Raw genomic sequence first — 16,252 nt, 5'->3', positions numbered from 1 at the left:
AACCATCTCCCAGAGAAGTGGAAGAAAAGTTTAATGGAGAAAGTGTGTTGTACATTTAAGACATTATTGTACAGGCTTAAAGTGATGTTACTGGGAATTTCTATGTTTATAGCAGGATTCAGATTAAAAGTCATCAGTTTTCTCTCACCAACAATTTGTTCCTTCATCCATTATATTTTTATGGCTTGATATACTAGACACTATACAAATTAATCTAACTTAATTTTATTTAGGTTAGAAGGCTATGCAGCAAATGTTCACACTGGCAAACGGGATTGTAAGAAAATGGGTGATATCAACTTTGTTTTTGTTTATGCCATTTAATGTAATGGCCATGGCTTGCTGTGTAAAAAAGGGAAGCCTTCATATATGTAAATACCTTTATGTAAGTATACAAAATGGTTTGAGGGTAAGAAAAGAGACACATAACTGTAAAGGGGCCAAGGACAGAAGGATGGACAAATGGAGAAAAGGTGAAGAACAAGGGCCCAGGGAGAAAATTCTGTGGAGGCGGGTGGGAAAGGGGTGGAGCTGGGATCACCCACTTAAGAGCTGAGTGATAGCTCAAGGGATATAAAAGCCTGGTTGAGACAGGTAGGGAAAGCAGCCTAAAGCCCGGGATAGGTACACAGGCACAGGTCAGTAGGCAACAGCTCAGTCCCTAGAGCAAGTCTGAAAGGCCCACAGCTGGAGAGACTAAGTCCAGGATGCCTCGCCTGTTCTTGTTCCACCTGCTAGGAGTCTGGCTGTTACTCAGCCAACTTTCCAGGGCAAACCGGACCGAGCGGATGGACCCAAATATTAAATCATGCGGCCGCGAATTAGTCCGCCGCCTGATAGCCGTTTGCGGCATGAGCCTCTCCAGAAGAATGGCTCTGAGCCAGAAAGAGCCTCCCCCGGGATCTGCATCAAAGGCAGGTGAGAGCTCCCGCCACACCCGCCCCCTAGCCTTTCCACGCTCCCCATTGGTTGCCCTCGGACTCCCGACCAATTGGAGCGGCCCCAGCCCGGCTCGAGATCTCATTGGCTGCCCGTGCTCAGCCCTTCTCCGCGGTGCCTGGCACTTGAAGTTTGGGCCCTTCCTGTGTAACGTGCTTTGATTGAAAGGGTCTCACAGGAATCTCAACACAGGGAGAGGAAACTGCGAGAGTAGCAAACAGCCTCACCTAGAGGACCTGGTGCCGTGGCTACCTGGCAGCTGGGGCGACAGGAAAGGGAGGAGGGGGAAGCCCCAGAGAAGGAGGCGCTGCCGGGAGTCCCTCAGGAGGCGGCGCTCTCCTGGGCGCGGCGGGAAAACGGGGCGGGACGGACATCCGGCGACCGGTGACTGGACCCTGCGGCTCGAATTGGGAGGAGAGGGGAGGGCCTCAGAGACCTCTGTCGGGGTCCTGGAATGGGAGACAGGAAGGGCTTTAGATTTTATGACTCTCCTCCTTTGTCTGTGGCCTATGCCATCGGAAACGTATTAAGAAACAAACAAACAAACAAAAAACCACTGCTCCAAGGGGGAGAGTCTAGCCTCTCATCTCTTGGAGCCGGATCTTGAAGTTCGTTTGTAATGGAGGGGGTGGAAGAGAAAGAAAAGACTGATCGCCGTTAAGAGAAACTGAAGGGAACCACAGACAAGGAAGGATCGCCCTTCTGACCCTCATAGCTGAAGACCCTGTTGAGGCTTTCAAGCATTTGGAAGCTGCAGTGGATTTGCTTTAAAAGGGAGATCTCAGAATTGATTACACAGCTCAAATCTGGAATACTTTACAAAATATATTTTTGGAAAGATAAATTGGAAGCTAGGTTAAAGTAGCAGTGGGCACTTACAGAGTTATAGACTGCTCTGATGTGTAATGGGCCATATTAAATTCACAGAAGGCAAGCTCAATTATTAACAATTAAGTGTTTTATATTTCATATCACATACGCAATTTATGATAAACGACAACTCAATTGTATAGCATATATACATATGTTATATATAAATGACTCTTGTATAAAATCAGTGTGCACACTAAATACATTTACTTCTCTTTCATGAGATTTAAATTATGATTGTCATGTGATTTGCTTTACTTTTCTACACTGTTAGAGATAACTTTAATGCCAGTTTTTATATTGTGTCACATTAATGTGTTTTATATTATTTTGTGTCAGACTCAGTACCACAGAGTCTAGGAGTTTACTGATTCAAACTAAAGACCATACTGCATTGCATTTGCTTTTTATTTCTCCTTTTCTGAATATGTAGGTACTAATACTCATACTAAAGAAAAAAATTTTGATTAATACAGAGAGAAAAATGAAAAGCACTCATAAGATATTAAAGATTTTGAAAAAATGTGAATCTAATGAGAAAATGACAAGTTTCTGGGAAGAAATGCTGTTGGAAGAAGTATATGTATACCTACTGCATTTTCACTCAACATTATACTGTGAGCAGTTTCTCACATTCTTATTCTTCAGAAACATAATTTAAAATTTCTGTATCATATTTGATGTCATAAATCTAGCATATATATTTAAACATTCTTTGCTGAACATTTTGATTATTTCTAAATTGTTCCTGAAAATAGTTTGCTGAAAACATTCTTATAGAGATATTGGGCCAAATTTCTATTTCCTTAGAGGAGACTCTAATACTTTTAAAGTATTTGGAAAAAAAATTTCTTACTGCTACGTACATTACAGTTCATAATTTAGCCAGAAGTCACCTAATGACCTAATATTGCCTGCAGGTGGGGATTAAGGGAGATTTCACATTACTAGGTAGGAAACATTTTGGCAATACATGCTAGTATTTTGTGATTTGCATGAATTTTTAGACCCTTACTCTTAGGTAGTTGCTATTTGCAACATTTTACTTCACAATGTATGTCCAAATAACACTCACTGCATCCCTTTTAAAAATAGATATACTTTTAACTAGAAGAAGCCTAGGTTAGTGAAATTTCAGTCCAAAATACAGTGATTAAGGGTTATTTGTATGAATTCAGATAGATTAGAATATTTTCTTGAGCCTAGGCTCCATAAGCTAAAAGTGTTATGAATCATGAAATATTTCAAAACAAGTTTGAAAAAATTAATTTTAATAAAAAGACTCCAAAATGCACAGCCTACAGATAAACTTAATACAAACTATAACTGTTTTGGCTAATTCACTAATTGGCTTTTAGTGTATAGAAAATTACCATCAGCTTTTCCCAGCATTCAGTAAGGCCCCAACCAAAGAAAGTTTAAGTTAGAGCAAGGAGAGGTTTTTATGTGGATGTTGAGTTAAACATAGGATGTCTTAGCCAAGGAAAATGCCGAAACTGCTGACATACCTAAAAATGATATAAATTCTCATCTGTCATTGCCAGTTTAGAACTCAATGGAGGGGGAACAATGGGAGGAAAGACAAAATGGTACAGTATTAGTTTTTCTTTTTACCTCTGTGTAACTCCAACTGTTGATATTTGTTGTTGGCTAAAAAGAGAACAACTGAGATTCTTACTACAGAACTCTCAGGAAGTGGATTAGCCCCAGGACCACCTCTGCCTGGGTGAAACTGAACTCCATGATTTTCTCTCATCAGTAGGTATTGGTGGTTAACCAGGCATCCACACTTAGATTTATATCTCTTGGCCTCTTTCCTTCCATTATTTCAAGAGTAATGCCTTATTAATAAGCTGAAGAACAGTTTTGCTACCCACGAAGAAGAGTATCAAGGACTGATCCAGCTTTACGCTATAATTTAAAATTCATCAATGTTTCTAACTTCTTTGTGTGTGCTAAAATGCTCAAGTTGTATAAATGGGATAGTTAAGGTTAGGAGAGAGTTTGTGTGACTGAAAGTTTTTTGAGAGCAGAAAACTTGTTTTGTTTTTATTTATAACTCCTGAGTGGCCATGCCAGAAACATGGAAACAGTTAATGAATGTTCAACTGAACTGAATGAGTGTAAAGAAGGAAAACATCAGCTGGCTTCAGCAGGTTCCCAGCCCAAGTTCTAACCTTCACATTTGACCAGCCTTGCTTGCTGTGTGTAAGAACAGGTTCTCTTCCTGGGGGACACACAGATCTTGCATAGTGTGTGATCCACAGCATCGGAACAAACGATATACAGAGTACATTAGTCAATACATACACATCATGGCACATACTAATCTCTTCTTAAAGTTAGTGATGTTTTGTTGGTGTTCTTTTAGCCATTTCTGTCTTTAATAAAGGTATATTGTTTTGAGGTAAATACTCCAGGGAAGAGAACTTTTTAAATAGATGTTTGAAGGATGTCAGAGGCCTGTACTTCCTGCTGATTAGATCAGGGCTATTGGAAATTCTGCTTTTTTAACTTTATCCTGAAGCAGTAACCTGCCACTATGAAAAATTTGATAGCTTAAAATAATTAATGTCATTTTCGGGGGTTACTATCATAACTTATAAGTTGCTTAGCAATGGAAGAAAATTTGTCAGGTAAGAAAAATTCATCTGTGGTCAAACCGAGTGTTTCAGTGACCAACATGACTTTAGAAAGACAAGAGATTAATTAATGTCGGGGAGAGTCAAAAGGACTAGGATAAAAACAATAAGGGGATCAAGAAGAGAGATGATGAGGGGCTAATGGAGTAAAGCATAACCTTCATAATATTGCAGTACCTTAACTTGTCCAACTGTAAGTAAGCTAAGTTGTTTAAATATTAAGATACTTGCTGGTTTTGTTTTGGTGTTTAATTATATTGGGAAAATGCTTTCCTTTTTGCCTCTGCAAACATTTATAGTTTTTTTGAATGCTCCTTGACATGAATGTTTCCCTCACACCTTTTTTTTTTTTTAACCTAACAGAAATTGTGCCATTCTTCATCCACGATGATGCAGGAACTGTAAATATGATGTCAGAATTCATTGCTAATTTGCCACAGGAGCTGAAGGCAACACCTTCTGAGAGGCAGCCATCATTACCAGAGCTACAACAATATCTACCTACATTAAAGGATTCAAATATTGGTTTTGATGAATTTAAGAAAATTATTCATAATAGAGAAAGTGAAGCAGATGATGATAGTCCTTCAGAATTAAAATACTTAGCCTTGGATACTCATTCCCGAAAAAAGAGAGATTCCTCTATGTCACTATTTGAGAAATGTTGCCAAATTGGTTGTACTGGAAAATCTCTTTCTCGATTATGCTGAAATGAAGCTACTTGTGTATATCTCATCTAATGTTCACGTGTATTCTTTATGACATTTTTACTGATGCCTCTGTCAGATCCCACTGAGCCTTTGAATAGGATAAATTTTTATTTATATTTGGATTTTTCATTTGGTGGATAAGAAAATATTCCTGTATTATTGTAGTTTCTCTTAATAACACTTTTTATGCTGAAAAGTCTTTTTGTCTTTTTTATTAACAGTATGAATACATTATTGCTTTTTAATGCTGTTAACTTAAAATTATAGCAAAATATGTATCACTTTAACCACACATAATAACAATATGATGCCTAACATCAGTTAAATTAAATGAACCAAAATGTTTTTATTTAAATTAACTCTTGCATAGGATATCAGAAAGCCATAAAACTTGGACTTTCCTAAAAGAGTTTAGATTTTTATGTCATACTGTACTACTTATTGCAAACAATTTGATTGGAAACTAAATCAATTTAATTTAGTTGAAGCCATATAAACTCCATTATTTTTCAAACTAGTGTTCTACTCTTACCTCTAGCTTCTAAGAAACTAAAAATCAATTGTGTTTTTAAGGAGAAAATTGAGTAGACCTATATAGAAGAAAACAAACAATTCAGTGTCATAGAATATAGAACTAGTTTAGTAAGGAAACATACTTTATGTTCACTATTTTAGAATTTACAAACCATTTCTGTAAGAAAAATAACTGAAATGGTGTAAAAACTTGTTAAAAAATTAAACAGACGTATCTATCAACTTAGTATTTAGCTAGTGTCTTCAACTTATATACCCATGCATTTTCACCAGCATTTATATTACTAGAAGAATGCATTTAAATGGCAACTTTTCTCCATCAAATGTCTGTAAACAGAATTTTAAGGGATTATGATAGCAATTCCATCATTTCAAATTCCTATATACCACTAATCATAACCAAACTTTTAGGGCCTACTAAGTCATCATCAAGACCTCATAAATGATTGCAAATCCTCAGAGAATGTAAGTCACTTGGATAGAGCCAGGAAAAATGCTGTCTGAAAAAAGTCAAACAATCCTATCAAAAAGTGGGCAAAGAGTGGGCAAACATGAAAAAATGCTCAACATCTCTAATCGTCAAAGAAATGCAAATCAAAACCACAATGAGATATCACTTATCTCCAGTGAGAATGGCCTTTATCAAAAAATCCCAAAACAATAAATGTTGGCATGGATGTGGAGAGATAGGAACACTCATACACTGCTGGTGGGACTGCAAACTAGTGCAACCTCTGTGGAAAGCAATATGGAAATACCTTAAAGAGGTATAAGTAGATCTACCATTTGATCCAGCAATTCCATTACTGGGCATCTATCTAAAAGAACAAAAGACATTCTATAAAAAAGACATCTGCATTCAAATGTTTATAGCAGCACAATTCACAATTGCAAAGATGTGGAAACCACCCAAGTTCTCATGAATACATGAGTGGATTAATAAAATGTATATGTATGCCATAGAGTACTCTTCAGCTATAAGAAACAATGGTGATATAGCACCTCTTGTGTTTTCCTGGATAGAGCTGGAACCCATTCTACTAAGTGAAGTAGCCCCAAAATGGAAAAATAAGCACCACATGTATTCACCAGCAAATTGGTTTCACTGATCAACACCTAAGTGGACATATAGGAATAACATTTATCGGGTGTCGGGCAGGTGGGGGGGAGGGGATGGGTATATACATACATAATGAGTGCGATGTGCACCAACTGAGGGATGGACACGCTTGCAGCTCTGACTAGAGGGGGGAGGGGAGGAAGGGCAATATACGTAACCTTAACATTTGTACCCCTACAATATGCTGAAAATAAATAAATAAATAAAATATCTATTATGCTATCTGTATTATGACTTGCATTCCCTTATTTATATGGACACAAAGATTTCAGAACATTATCACAACAAGAAAGAATAACTACAGGTTAGAGTCAGTTTTCAAACTTAGTTTCTGTGGTTCATGATGTTCTAGGAATAGACACAGGGAAAACAAAATATAGCTCTTTAATTGTAACTTTGATTTCTTTTCAAAAATTAGTAGCACTTTTTTGAAGCATCTAATTATAGTTCTAGTTATCCACTTAATTAAGAAATGTGTGGAAATATTTCAAACTATATTGCAAGGGTCCCCATCTAAAGGGTTCTTATTTAAATTTTTTGTATAAAAGATATTCTCCCCCACAATGCACAGAACAGGACCTAAAACAGTAAACTAACCCTAATAAATACTTTTTGGTGATAATATAATATCCAATCCCTTTACAAATTTTTGACTAACAGGTTTTCTGATATTTTGAGAGACTATTTTCCATACCATTTCTTACTTACCATTTGTGATAGTAACATTATAGGCCAGCCTTATAAAATAAGTAATGTTTCTATAGCATTACTAGCCAGGTCTTGTAAAAGCAGTAACTCAACAGTAGATTAGGTGAAAAATAAAGAAATAATAATAAAGAAATAATTTTATATTACCACTAATAAACACTATGTAAGTTTCCATTGTAACCTGACTTGAATTAAGAAAATGCTGATGTACTGCTATTATCTTTTCCCCAAAAAGCACTTCTCCTAAATATTTAATTCCCATGGGTAACATATTTTATTACTTCTTTATACCCCAATCACAAGTACTTTCATAATACATAAATTGTACTTAAATATGAAATACTGTTCTTGACAGGTTGCTTACTTTTGTACTGAAGAAATCTTAATTGTCTACATAGAGAATACTTTTTTGTATCACAAATTTTAAGTACAAGTCATTTCTTCTCCTAACTCTGAAAGAGCACATGGTAGAAGCTGGTGCCTCTATTCCAACCGTGGAGTGGCCTCCCCCTGCACCAATCGTCTTCCAGCCTTTCACTGCCCCTCGAATGTTCCACCACATATATGACAGCTGACAGTAGCTGTCTTGGGGAAAGAGACACCAGGACAGACATTAAAGCTCAGAGGGAAAAGGGACAGACCCAGAACACAAGGAGGGAGCTGTCCTGGGAGAGGTGCCCAAAAGCTGAGGAAAAGGGTCTGGAGTGTTGATGGCTCCAGTTTTGTTCTGGCTGGCAGGAGGCTGGCATGGTTTTGTCAGTATTGACAAGTGAAAACTGGCACATATTAAATGATGTTTTAAAAGTCCCCTTCATTTCATTCTTACTTTCCCATAAATCATACATTTGCCTCATATTTCCTTTAGTAGAAATTCACAATTGTCCTCAGTTGAATGACTGCAGATAATGGATGGAAAAAGGAGGGAAAAAAAGTCTTAGTGACAGTGATTATTGTCCTATTCAGTTAGAAGAGGGTGCCATCAATGGCTTTTGAAGAGTGTAGAGCAGTAGCTTAGGAGAAACTGAACACTGCCAGAGGAAATAGAAAATCTTCATAACCTGCTAAACTCCATTTTATGCATAACACTAAATCAAAAGCTATACCAGCTCCTTATGGAATAAAATACATAAAATAAAGCATTTTAATAAAAATGCTTTTCCTTTCTATTTGCAGATGGAGATTATGTTTTAGATGGTGGAAGCAGCTTGAAGTCTAATATTAATAAAGGCAGCATATCTGAAGCTTCATTTATACTTTTCCTCTTTTAAATATAAGAAGTGGAGGACATTTTACACAGGAGAACAATGTGCCAGTGAATTTTAGCTAATTAGAAGCATTCTCTCATAACTGGAAGCTTTTCAAACGATGTCCCTAAGGGATAAGGAAGTCACGGCTTCAGAGCCCCCAGCCCTCCTTTAGCCAAACAGCTCCACTTTTATCTGTAAGGAACAGCAACTGATATCATATCTTCAGTTACTAGCAGTCAATAACCCAGAACCAATTTTTTAAACCGCAGAACAGGTAACTTTAAGGAGAAAATCTTTCATTGAGCCAAGCAAGCTAAAATAAAATTCTTCCTTAAAAGGATGATTCATTTCACCAAATAAAACTTGGTTTACCAAAATCAATCAACAAATGAGTTATCCATGTCGTGGGTTATTTCTAGCAACATGGAAAACACAAAGCAGAATTCTCTTTGTCATCTGGAGTGCTTCTGTCTAATTTTCATCATTAGTTAGTACAGGACAGAGACACGGGCTTCATTTCAACTATAATTTAAATCCAGGCAGAAAGTGATAGGAGAACCTTCATTTCCCAGGCCTTAAGTTTCCAAGTGAGGACTTGCACTGTCTCGACCTTCCCCTTGAGAGGAGGGAAGATTCACCTAATGGGTGAGCTTGCCCAAAGCACATGGAGTGTGCTTGCTTGAGCGCTGCCTCTCTTCTTTGCAAAGATGTGTCTGCCCTCAGTGACATGAATTCAGGTCTGCTGTCATCTCTGCAGTAAGCAGCCTGCTCCTAAGACATGTGTCAAGCATCTGTCCCCTCTGCTTACAACTGTGTGGGGAGTGTCTGATCTGGGATGAAGTATTCAGAACCCCCCGTGGCTGCACATCTAAGCCCCATCCTCCCATTAGTTATCATGACTTGGTGATAAACCTAGAATGTCGATGGCCACTTGTCTCGCTCCTGTGTTCTGAACTCAGAAGGGGAAGAGCAGTGTAGTGTCATTTGCTGCTTATACCGCCACAGCCCCAATGAGAAAGATGATCATATAGTACTAATAGACATATTTTCTTCTTCCTTGACTTTATAATCTTACTCTACATTCTTCAAGAAAACCCCTATTATAAAGAGGGGAAGAGCTGGAAGGAAGATTTTAGAAAAGGAAGTATGGTGTAATCAATAACGATAGCAAATCCTAACAAATACAAATATAAAGTTCATTCATGCAACAGTAACTTACTGCCAGACTACTGTTAAGTTGTACTTGACATTACAGGTTGGAAAATAATACTATACTCTCTTTTTTGAGACCAATTTGATAAATACACCCACACATTTCCATAGTTAATACTCTTTCAGTAACTATTGGTGTATTTAAATTAAAATTAGATGTTCTGTATTTTAAGGAGCACTCAAATGTTATAAAAATAGGTATGTGCTCAAATGTTCAAATGCCCATTTAAACCACTGTAATTCAACATCAAATAGTAAGCAGGCTAACGTATGAGGGAAATTACACTTGTAAGTTTATAAATATTAAATGCATGTATTTTGTCACAGAGAAGAATTGGGGAACAGTTTGTTGAACAAGGAGCTGAAGGATTAAGTACAGGGACAACATGTAAAGACCTTATTTTAAAAATGAAAAAAAGCATTGGAAGAAGTTAAGAAATTGCTTGAAATTTCCAAGAGATAAAATGACTACTTGGCATTTGGCTCAGCAGATAAAATGAAGTGGAGACAGGAGGAATTATACAGAGCCTAGAACTGATGTAATAAATAAGTCTTTGCTATAATATACTGTGTCTTTGCTTTATGAGTAATTAGCATAACTATGAGGATAGTTTCATTAGAGTTAAAATTCAGAGAGACAAGCACTCCCTTGGGGATGCAAACGGGCCTATTTTTAGTTGGGAAGACATGTAACTCAATATTCTGTTAAGATACAATATTCCTTCATGTATAAAGTTAAAAGTCTTAAAAATCTTGTTCTAGCTTTGGTGCATCTGTACAACCACACTTAGAAAATGAATTTCTAAACTGAATGAATATTTGAGAAGTAGAAAAATTACTTAAATAAATCATCAGAAATGTTTGGAAAGTGTCAGTAATGCACCAATAACAATGATACACAAAGAACACTGCTTCATATTTATTTATTTATTTTTCCAAACAAATGTGGTGTTTGTGTATTTTTTTTTAAGAGACAGGGTCTTGCTATACTGCCCAGGCTGAAGTGCAGTGGCTGGCTATTCACGTGTGCAGTCATGGCACACTACAGCCTTCAACTCTTGGGTTCAAGTGATCCTCCTGCCTCAGCCTCCCAAGTAGCTGCGACTACAGGCATACACCACTGAGCCTGACTTTTAAAAATTTTCCCCTTGTTTAAAAATCGCCAAACATTACAAAAATATCCTAAACTTGGTCAAGCATAGTTGAACTATTTTTTTTTCCTTATAAGCTCTAAAATTGATACAGCTTATCATGGTTGGATTCATTTTGAGATCCCCAGAAAGGGATTCTTACTATGAGTAAAATCACACGGTTGGATTGGAAGGCTTCTGTTATATCTCCAAAGGAGATGGGGCCCATGTGTGGCTTTATATGGAATTCTACCTAGGAAGAATATAATTGATTCTGTTTGATCATAGTTGCACTTAAAGTTTCTTCATATCATTGCCATCTTAGTTATCAATCAATCCAGTGATGGCAAAATAGAGAGACATAAGTGAACTTCATTTTAAAAATTTAAATATTTGCTCAATTTAACAGTTTAAAAACTATTATACAATTGCCCTGTAGTAGACACATTTCACAAAAATTGAGACATTGAGACAAAAATGCCAAGAGTACAGTAGCAATTAAGGATGTACTCTTATGTAAGAAAATGACAAAAGTTTTAACTTAAATACAGAAATTAATCTGTTTTAGTGTTACAGGTGTATTTCATTCATAGAAAGTATTTGCCTTGGATTCCTTTTAATAATAAACATCCATGTGTGGTTAAGTATTAGGATGCCAATCATTCACTTATGATTAGGAGTGGACAACTTGACACGGTGCAAGAAAACTTTAAAAGTGTTAAGAACCACAGCCAAATGATAATCAATTAGAAAGTAACCCAAAGCATCTCAAAGTATACCTGTAGTTTTTAGGCAATAATGCTCAATTTGTAGCATCTAACTTAAGTGCAGCTTTTAAAGAAATTTAAAATGTGTCCGTTTAGATACATTTAATGGCTAAAGTTAACAAATGGGTATCTCTTGAAAATGAGGGCTCCAGAGACTTAAAAAAATTTTAAATTTCTGTTTCCTTTTTCTATTAACACAGATAATTATGACCTTTACTTAACATGTATAAGTCGATTAAACAACTTAGTATTTCAAGGCATTAAAAATAAGAATTATATCAGAAACATGAAACTGAGGAAAAAAGATAATGTAATTAACCTGGGTCACATAGTTCACAAGTCTCTCGACTTGAGGCAGGGATCACCACATTTACCCTGGGAATAAATTTTCTTTCAAGGCCGGGTGCCATGGCTGAAGCCTGTAATCCTAGCACTTTGGGAGGCCGAGGCAGGCAGATCGTTTGAGCTCAGGAGTTCCAGACCAGCCTGACCAAGAGTGAGACCCCATTTCTACTAAAAAAATAGAAAGAAATTAGCTAGACAACTAAAAAAAAAAAAAAATATATATATATATATATATATATATATATATATATATATATATATATATATATATAAAATTAGCAGGCCATGTGGCACATGCCTGTAGTCCCAGCTACTTGGGAGGCTGAGGCAAGAGGATTGCTTGAGCCCAGGAGTTTGCGGTTGCTGTGAGCTAGGTTGATGCCATGGCACTCTACTCAGGGCAACAGGATGAGACTCTGTCTCAAAAGAAAAAAAAATTCTTTTGAGAATGAAACTTTCCTTAAGATTTCCAAGAAAAGAAGACTGTAGTAATGGCCTCAAAGAATGAGTGGTGGATAAAGCTCCGGTCTTCTCTTCCTTTCCAAGAAAGTTGGTCTTGACCTCTTCAAGAGTTTCCTTAGCTCTGTGAAGATTGCAAAACACAAATGCTTAGTATTTCATTTTTCCCTAATTCCTAAATGACTCATACTTTTTAAAAAGTTGCTGTAAGAGTAAATAACATTTCCCATTAAACAGTATTTTAACACTGAAAATGGGTCATAGCATGCCTACTGTGTGCAATTACAGTTTTAAAATTGTTCTAAAGAAGTATATGTATTTCTAGGGGGATTTCAAACAAGTACTTCAAACAAAATCCAGAGAGGAGAGAAATGGCTATTAATGACGCATGGCTTAATGGGCAACATTTGCTGCCTTCTGCAATGGCTCTCCTTATCAGATTCTTGAAGATGCCATTAGAAACATTTGTATTTAAAAGGCAACTACATGAGATTATGAATATGTTAATTTGCTTGATAATAATAACCATTTCATATGTATAAACATATCAACACATCATGTTGTATTCCTTAACCATCATTAATACTTAACCACATATAGATATTTATTATTTAAAGGAACCCAAGATAAATACTTTTTATGAATGAAATAAATCTGTAACACTAAAATAGATTAAGAAATTAAAACGAAATAAAAGCTAGAAATACTTATATTTAGTAAACAAGTTTAGCAACTTAAAAAAAACCATCCCTGAAAGACATTTTCAAGCATTTGCTTTCACCACCCTTGTACATTTTGCACGTTACTGGGAGGAAATTTAGCATTTGGCACTGAGGAATAATTCAGAGCAATATCTTCTAGGGGAGAATGAGATAGCTGAGGTGGTGGTCAAAAAGAACTAATGGAGCCTCAAAGGCAATTCATTCCAAACATGGTTACCAAGGCATCAGAGAGGGACCTGTCCATTCTGTCTTCCACACATCCTCTTAGTCTGACCACTTTGTAAATTATATCCCTATGTTAATCATTTCCTAGTTCACAAGTATGCCTTTTTACATAGAGTGGAATACTGTAGGCAGGGGTCCTTAAACTACGGCCAGCGGGCCACATGTGGCCTGCCGAGGACATTCATCTGGCCTACTGGGTGTTTTTGCCCCCACTGCCTGTCCTGCTTAGCAGCCGACTTATCCCAGGCCCACAGTGCGCATGTGTGGAATGTGCCCGCACTCTCCAATGGCCCTCCAACAGTCTGAGGGACAGTGAACTGGTCCCCTGTTTAAAGTTTGAAGACCCCTGTGAGGATAGTTTGGCTCAAGGTGCCCTCTAGTGTTAATACCAAAGATCACACCCAAGGAAAGAATTTAGCCAGTGCCAGAATGTGCCTGGAGTAGTAGTAGTACCTAACCCTTTTGGTTTAAATTGCAACCTTATAAAAACATTAATAGTTGAACTCACTGATATTTTTACTTTTAGGAATGCTGACAAGTTTTATAACAATATCACTGTCTAAATTAGAAAGCTTCAAAAATACTTAGCTGAAACTCTAATAGATCAGGTTAACTACTTAAGAATAATAACCAAGGGGGAAAAACCCCACATAAAGCCAAGAAAAGGCAGAGAGACATAAACTGCCCTGGACTAACATTTTAAAGGTAGGTTCATTTACTAACATCATTTTTCAAAATTATATAGTCTAGTTAGCTTTCACTTCCCACTGAGGACTGAAATAAAACTCCTACCCTACTTCAACAGACTAACAGACATTCTCATGGGTAAATGATCCCAAGGTTTTAAACTCTTGCCACAACAGGACAGAACCTGGCCACATTCCATTTTCTTCTACTCCCTTCCCCCTTGCTAATCTTTACCAAATTTTATCAAAGGCTGACTTGAGAAGAACAAAAGGCTAGAAGACTTCTATGCTTACTCCATCCCCTCCCTTCCACTTTCCTGCTTTAGGTTTGGACATGACAGCTATTACAGACCACCAAGAGTTTCTTTTTAATAAATGACTGCCAGCCATGTGCTGGCCAGTCCCCTGAGGATGGGCAGTTCATGGACTTGAGCCCTACATTTCACCTTTTTCCATATAGGACCTATTTATAATGCATTTACATGTTAAGTCTCCACACCAAAGTGATCATTAGATGTATGTTACATGCCTGTAAACCTAATACACCTGCGTGTGGGTCTCCTTCATAAATATTCATAGCTCCTCTTGTACCACGTTGATTATGTATACTTGGCCAACCCACTCAGGGTAAATTCTTGTCATACCCCTCCCTCCCTCCAAGTGCCTGTCTTGCTTCCCAGCCTGCCAGGATAGCCAGCCTGCAGGTTGTAACCCTTGATAAGAACTAAAGTCTCCTTTCTAAATTCACTGACTTTATGAATCTTTTCCAGTCAGTACCACTAATCTCATGAACCTGTCTCACTAAAAATTATGCCTTAAAGGCAAATTAAGGAGCTCAATGTATTTTCTAGAATTCTATGTTTTTGACTTACTTATTTGGTTTATTGGACACAGACTTTCTACGTTCTAATTCTTCTAGGTAGAGATGCTTATCTCTCTCTAATTTGGTTCTCTTAAAGTTTCCTTGAGTTTTCTCCTCAGAGAGGGCAGATCTCAGGTCTTGAATTGTGCATTTGGGCTGATTTCTTATTGAAGCAATACGATTTTGTCTTAACTCATCTAAGTCTTGTTGTGGTGCTGCTTGTGTCTAAAACAAATCAAAAGGCTAAATTTTAAAAATAATTGTAACCTGAATATTTGTTTCCTTTAGTTTTGAGTCAATGACTCAGAGATCAATTTTAAATATGTGAAAACAGAAGGTGAAGGTTAAAATACGTATCATCAGTATCACCTAAACTGATGATTAAATGAGAATTGCATCTGGATTATAAAAAAATTTGAATCATTGTTATGTTAGTACTCATGTAGTCTGATAGTCCAAAGAACAATGGAATCAAATTAAAAATTGAAAAATTAAACTATGTAACTTAAGAAAAATTCAAGAATATGGTATAATTTCTTTTTTATTTATTTTTATTTTAGGATATGAGGGTACCAACATTTTGGTTACATTTTATGATGCTGCCTCACTCAAGTGAGGATTAGAGGCATGCCTTTCCCCTCTACAATGCTCACCACATCCATCAGTTGTGAGTTTACCCCCTCCCCAACCTCCTAATCCCTGGAGAATACTACTACCCTGTGAGCACCATAGTGATGATCAGTTAGTGCCAATTTGATGGTGAGTACTGTGGAGCCTATTCTTCGGTTCTTGAGATACTTCACTTAGAAGCTTGGGCTCAAGCTCTATCCAGGAAAGTATAAGAGGTGCTAGATCACCGTCATTTCTTATAATTAATATTACATTGTATACATATACTAAATTTTAATAATTCACTCATGAATTGATGGGCACTTGTTTCCACATCCTTGCAATAGCGAATTGTGCTGCCATAAACATTCGGGTGCAGATGTCTTTAATTACAGAATGTCTGTTGCTCTTTGGGGTAGATGCCTAATAGTGCTATTGCTGGATCAAATAGTATTTCTACTTTTA

At 36.9% G+C, this 16,252-nt stretch overlaps 1 protein-coding gene across 1 annotated transcript; it reads left to right on the top strand.

Annotated features, from left to right (window-relative positions):
* Nucleotides 1–707: 707 nt before the first annotated feature.
* On the top strand, nucleotides 708–5,322 carry LOC105856306 (prorelaxin). Its single transcript, XM_012737884.2, has 2 exons — nucleotides 708–918; nucleotides 4,815–5,322. Exons 1-2 carry the CDS (start codon nucleotides 708–710, stop codon nucleotides 5,159–5,161), a joined length of 558 nt encoding a protein of 185 aa, XP_012593338.1. The 3' UTR covers nucleotides 5,162–5,322.
* The last annotated feature ends 10,930 nt before the right edge of the window (nucleotides 5,323–16,252 follow it).

Source organism: Microcebus murinus, chromosome 12 (assembly GCF_040939455.1).
Source record: "Microcebus murinus isolate Inina chromosome 12, M.murinus_Inina_mat1.0, whole genome shotgun sequence".
Classification (NCBI taxonomy): domain Eukaryota; kingdom Metazoa; phylum Chordata; class Mammalia; order Primates; family Cheirogaleidae; genus Microcebus; species Microcebus murinus.
Note: the sequence above shows the minus strand (reverse complement) of the source record. Positions and strands in the feature narration are given on the sequence as shown.

Coding starts and splice junctions, on each gene's coding strand:
- LOC105856306 (XM_012737884.2), top strand. CDS start 708: ATGCCTCGCCTGTTCTTGTTCCACCTGCTAGGAGTCTGGCTGTTACTC. Junction 919..4,814: donor GGGATCTGCATCAAAGGCAG/GTGAGAGCTCCC, acceptor TTAACCTAACAG/AAATTGTGCCATTCTTCATC.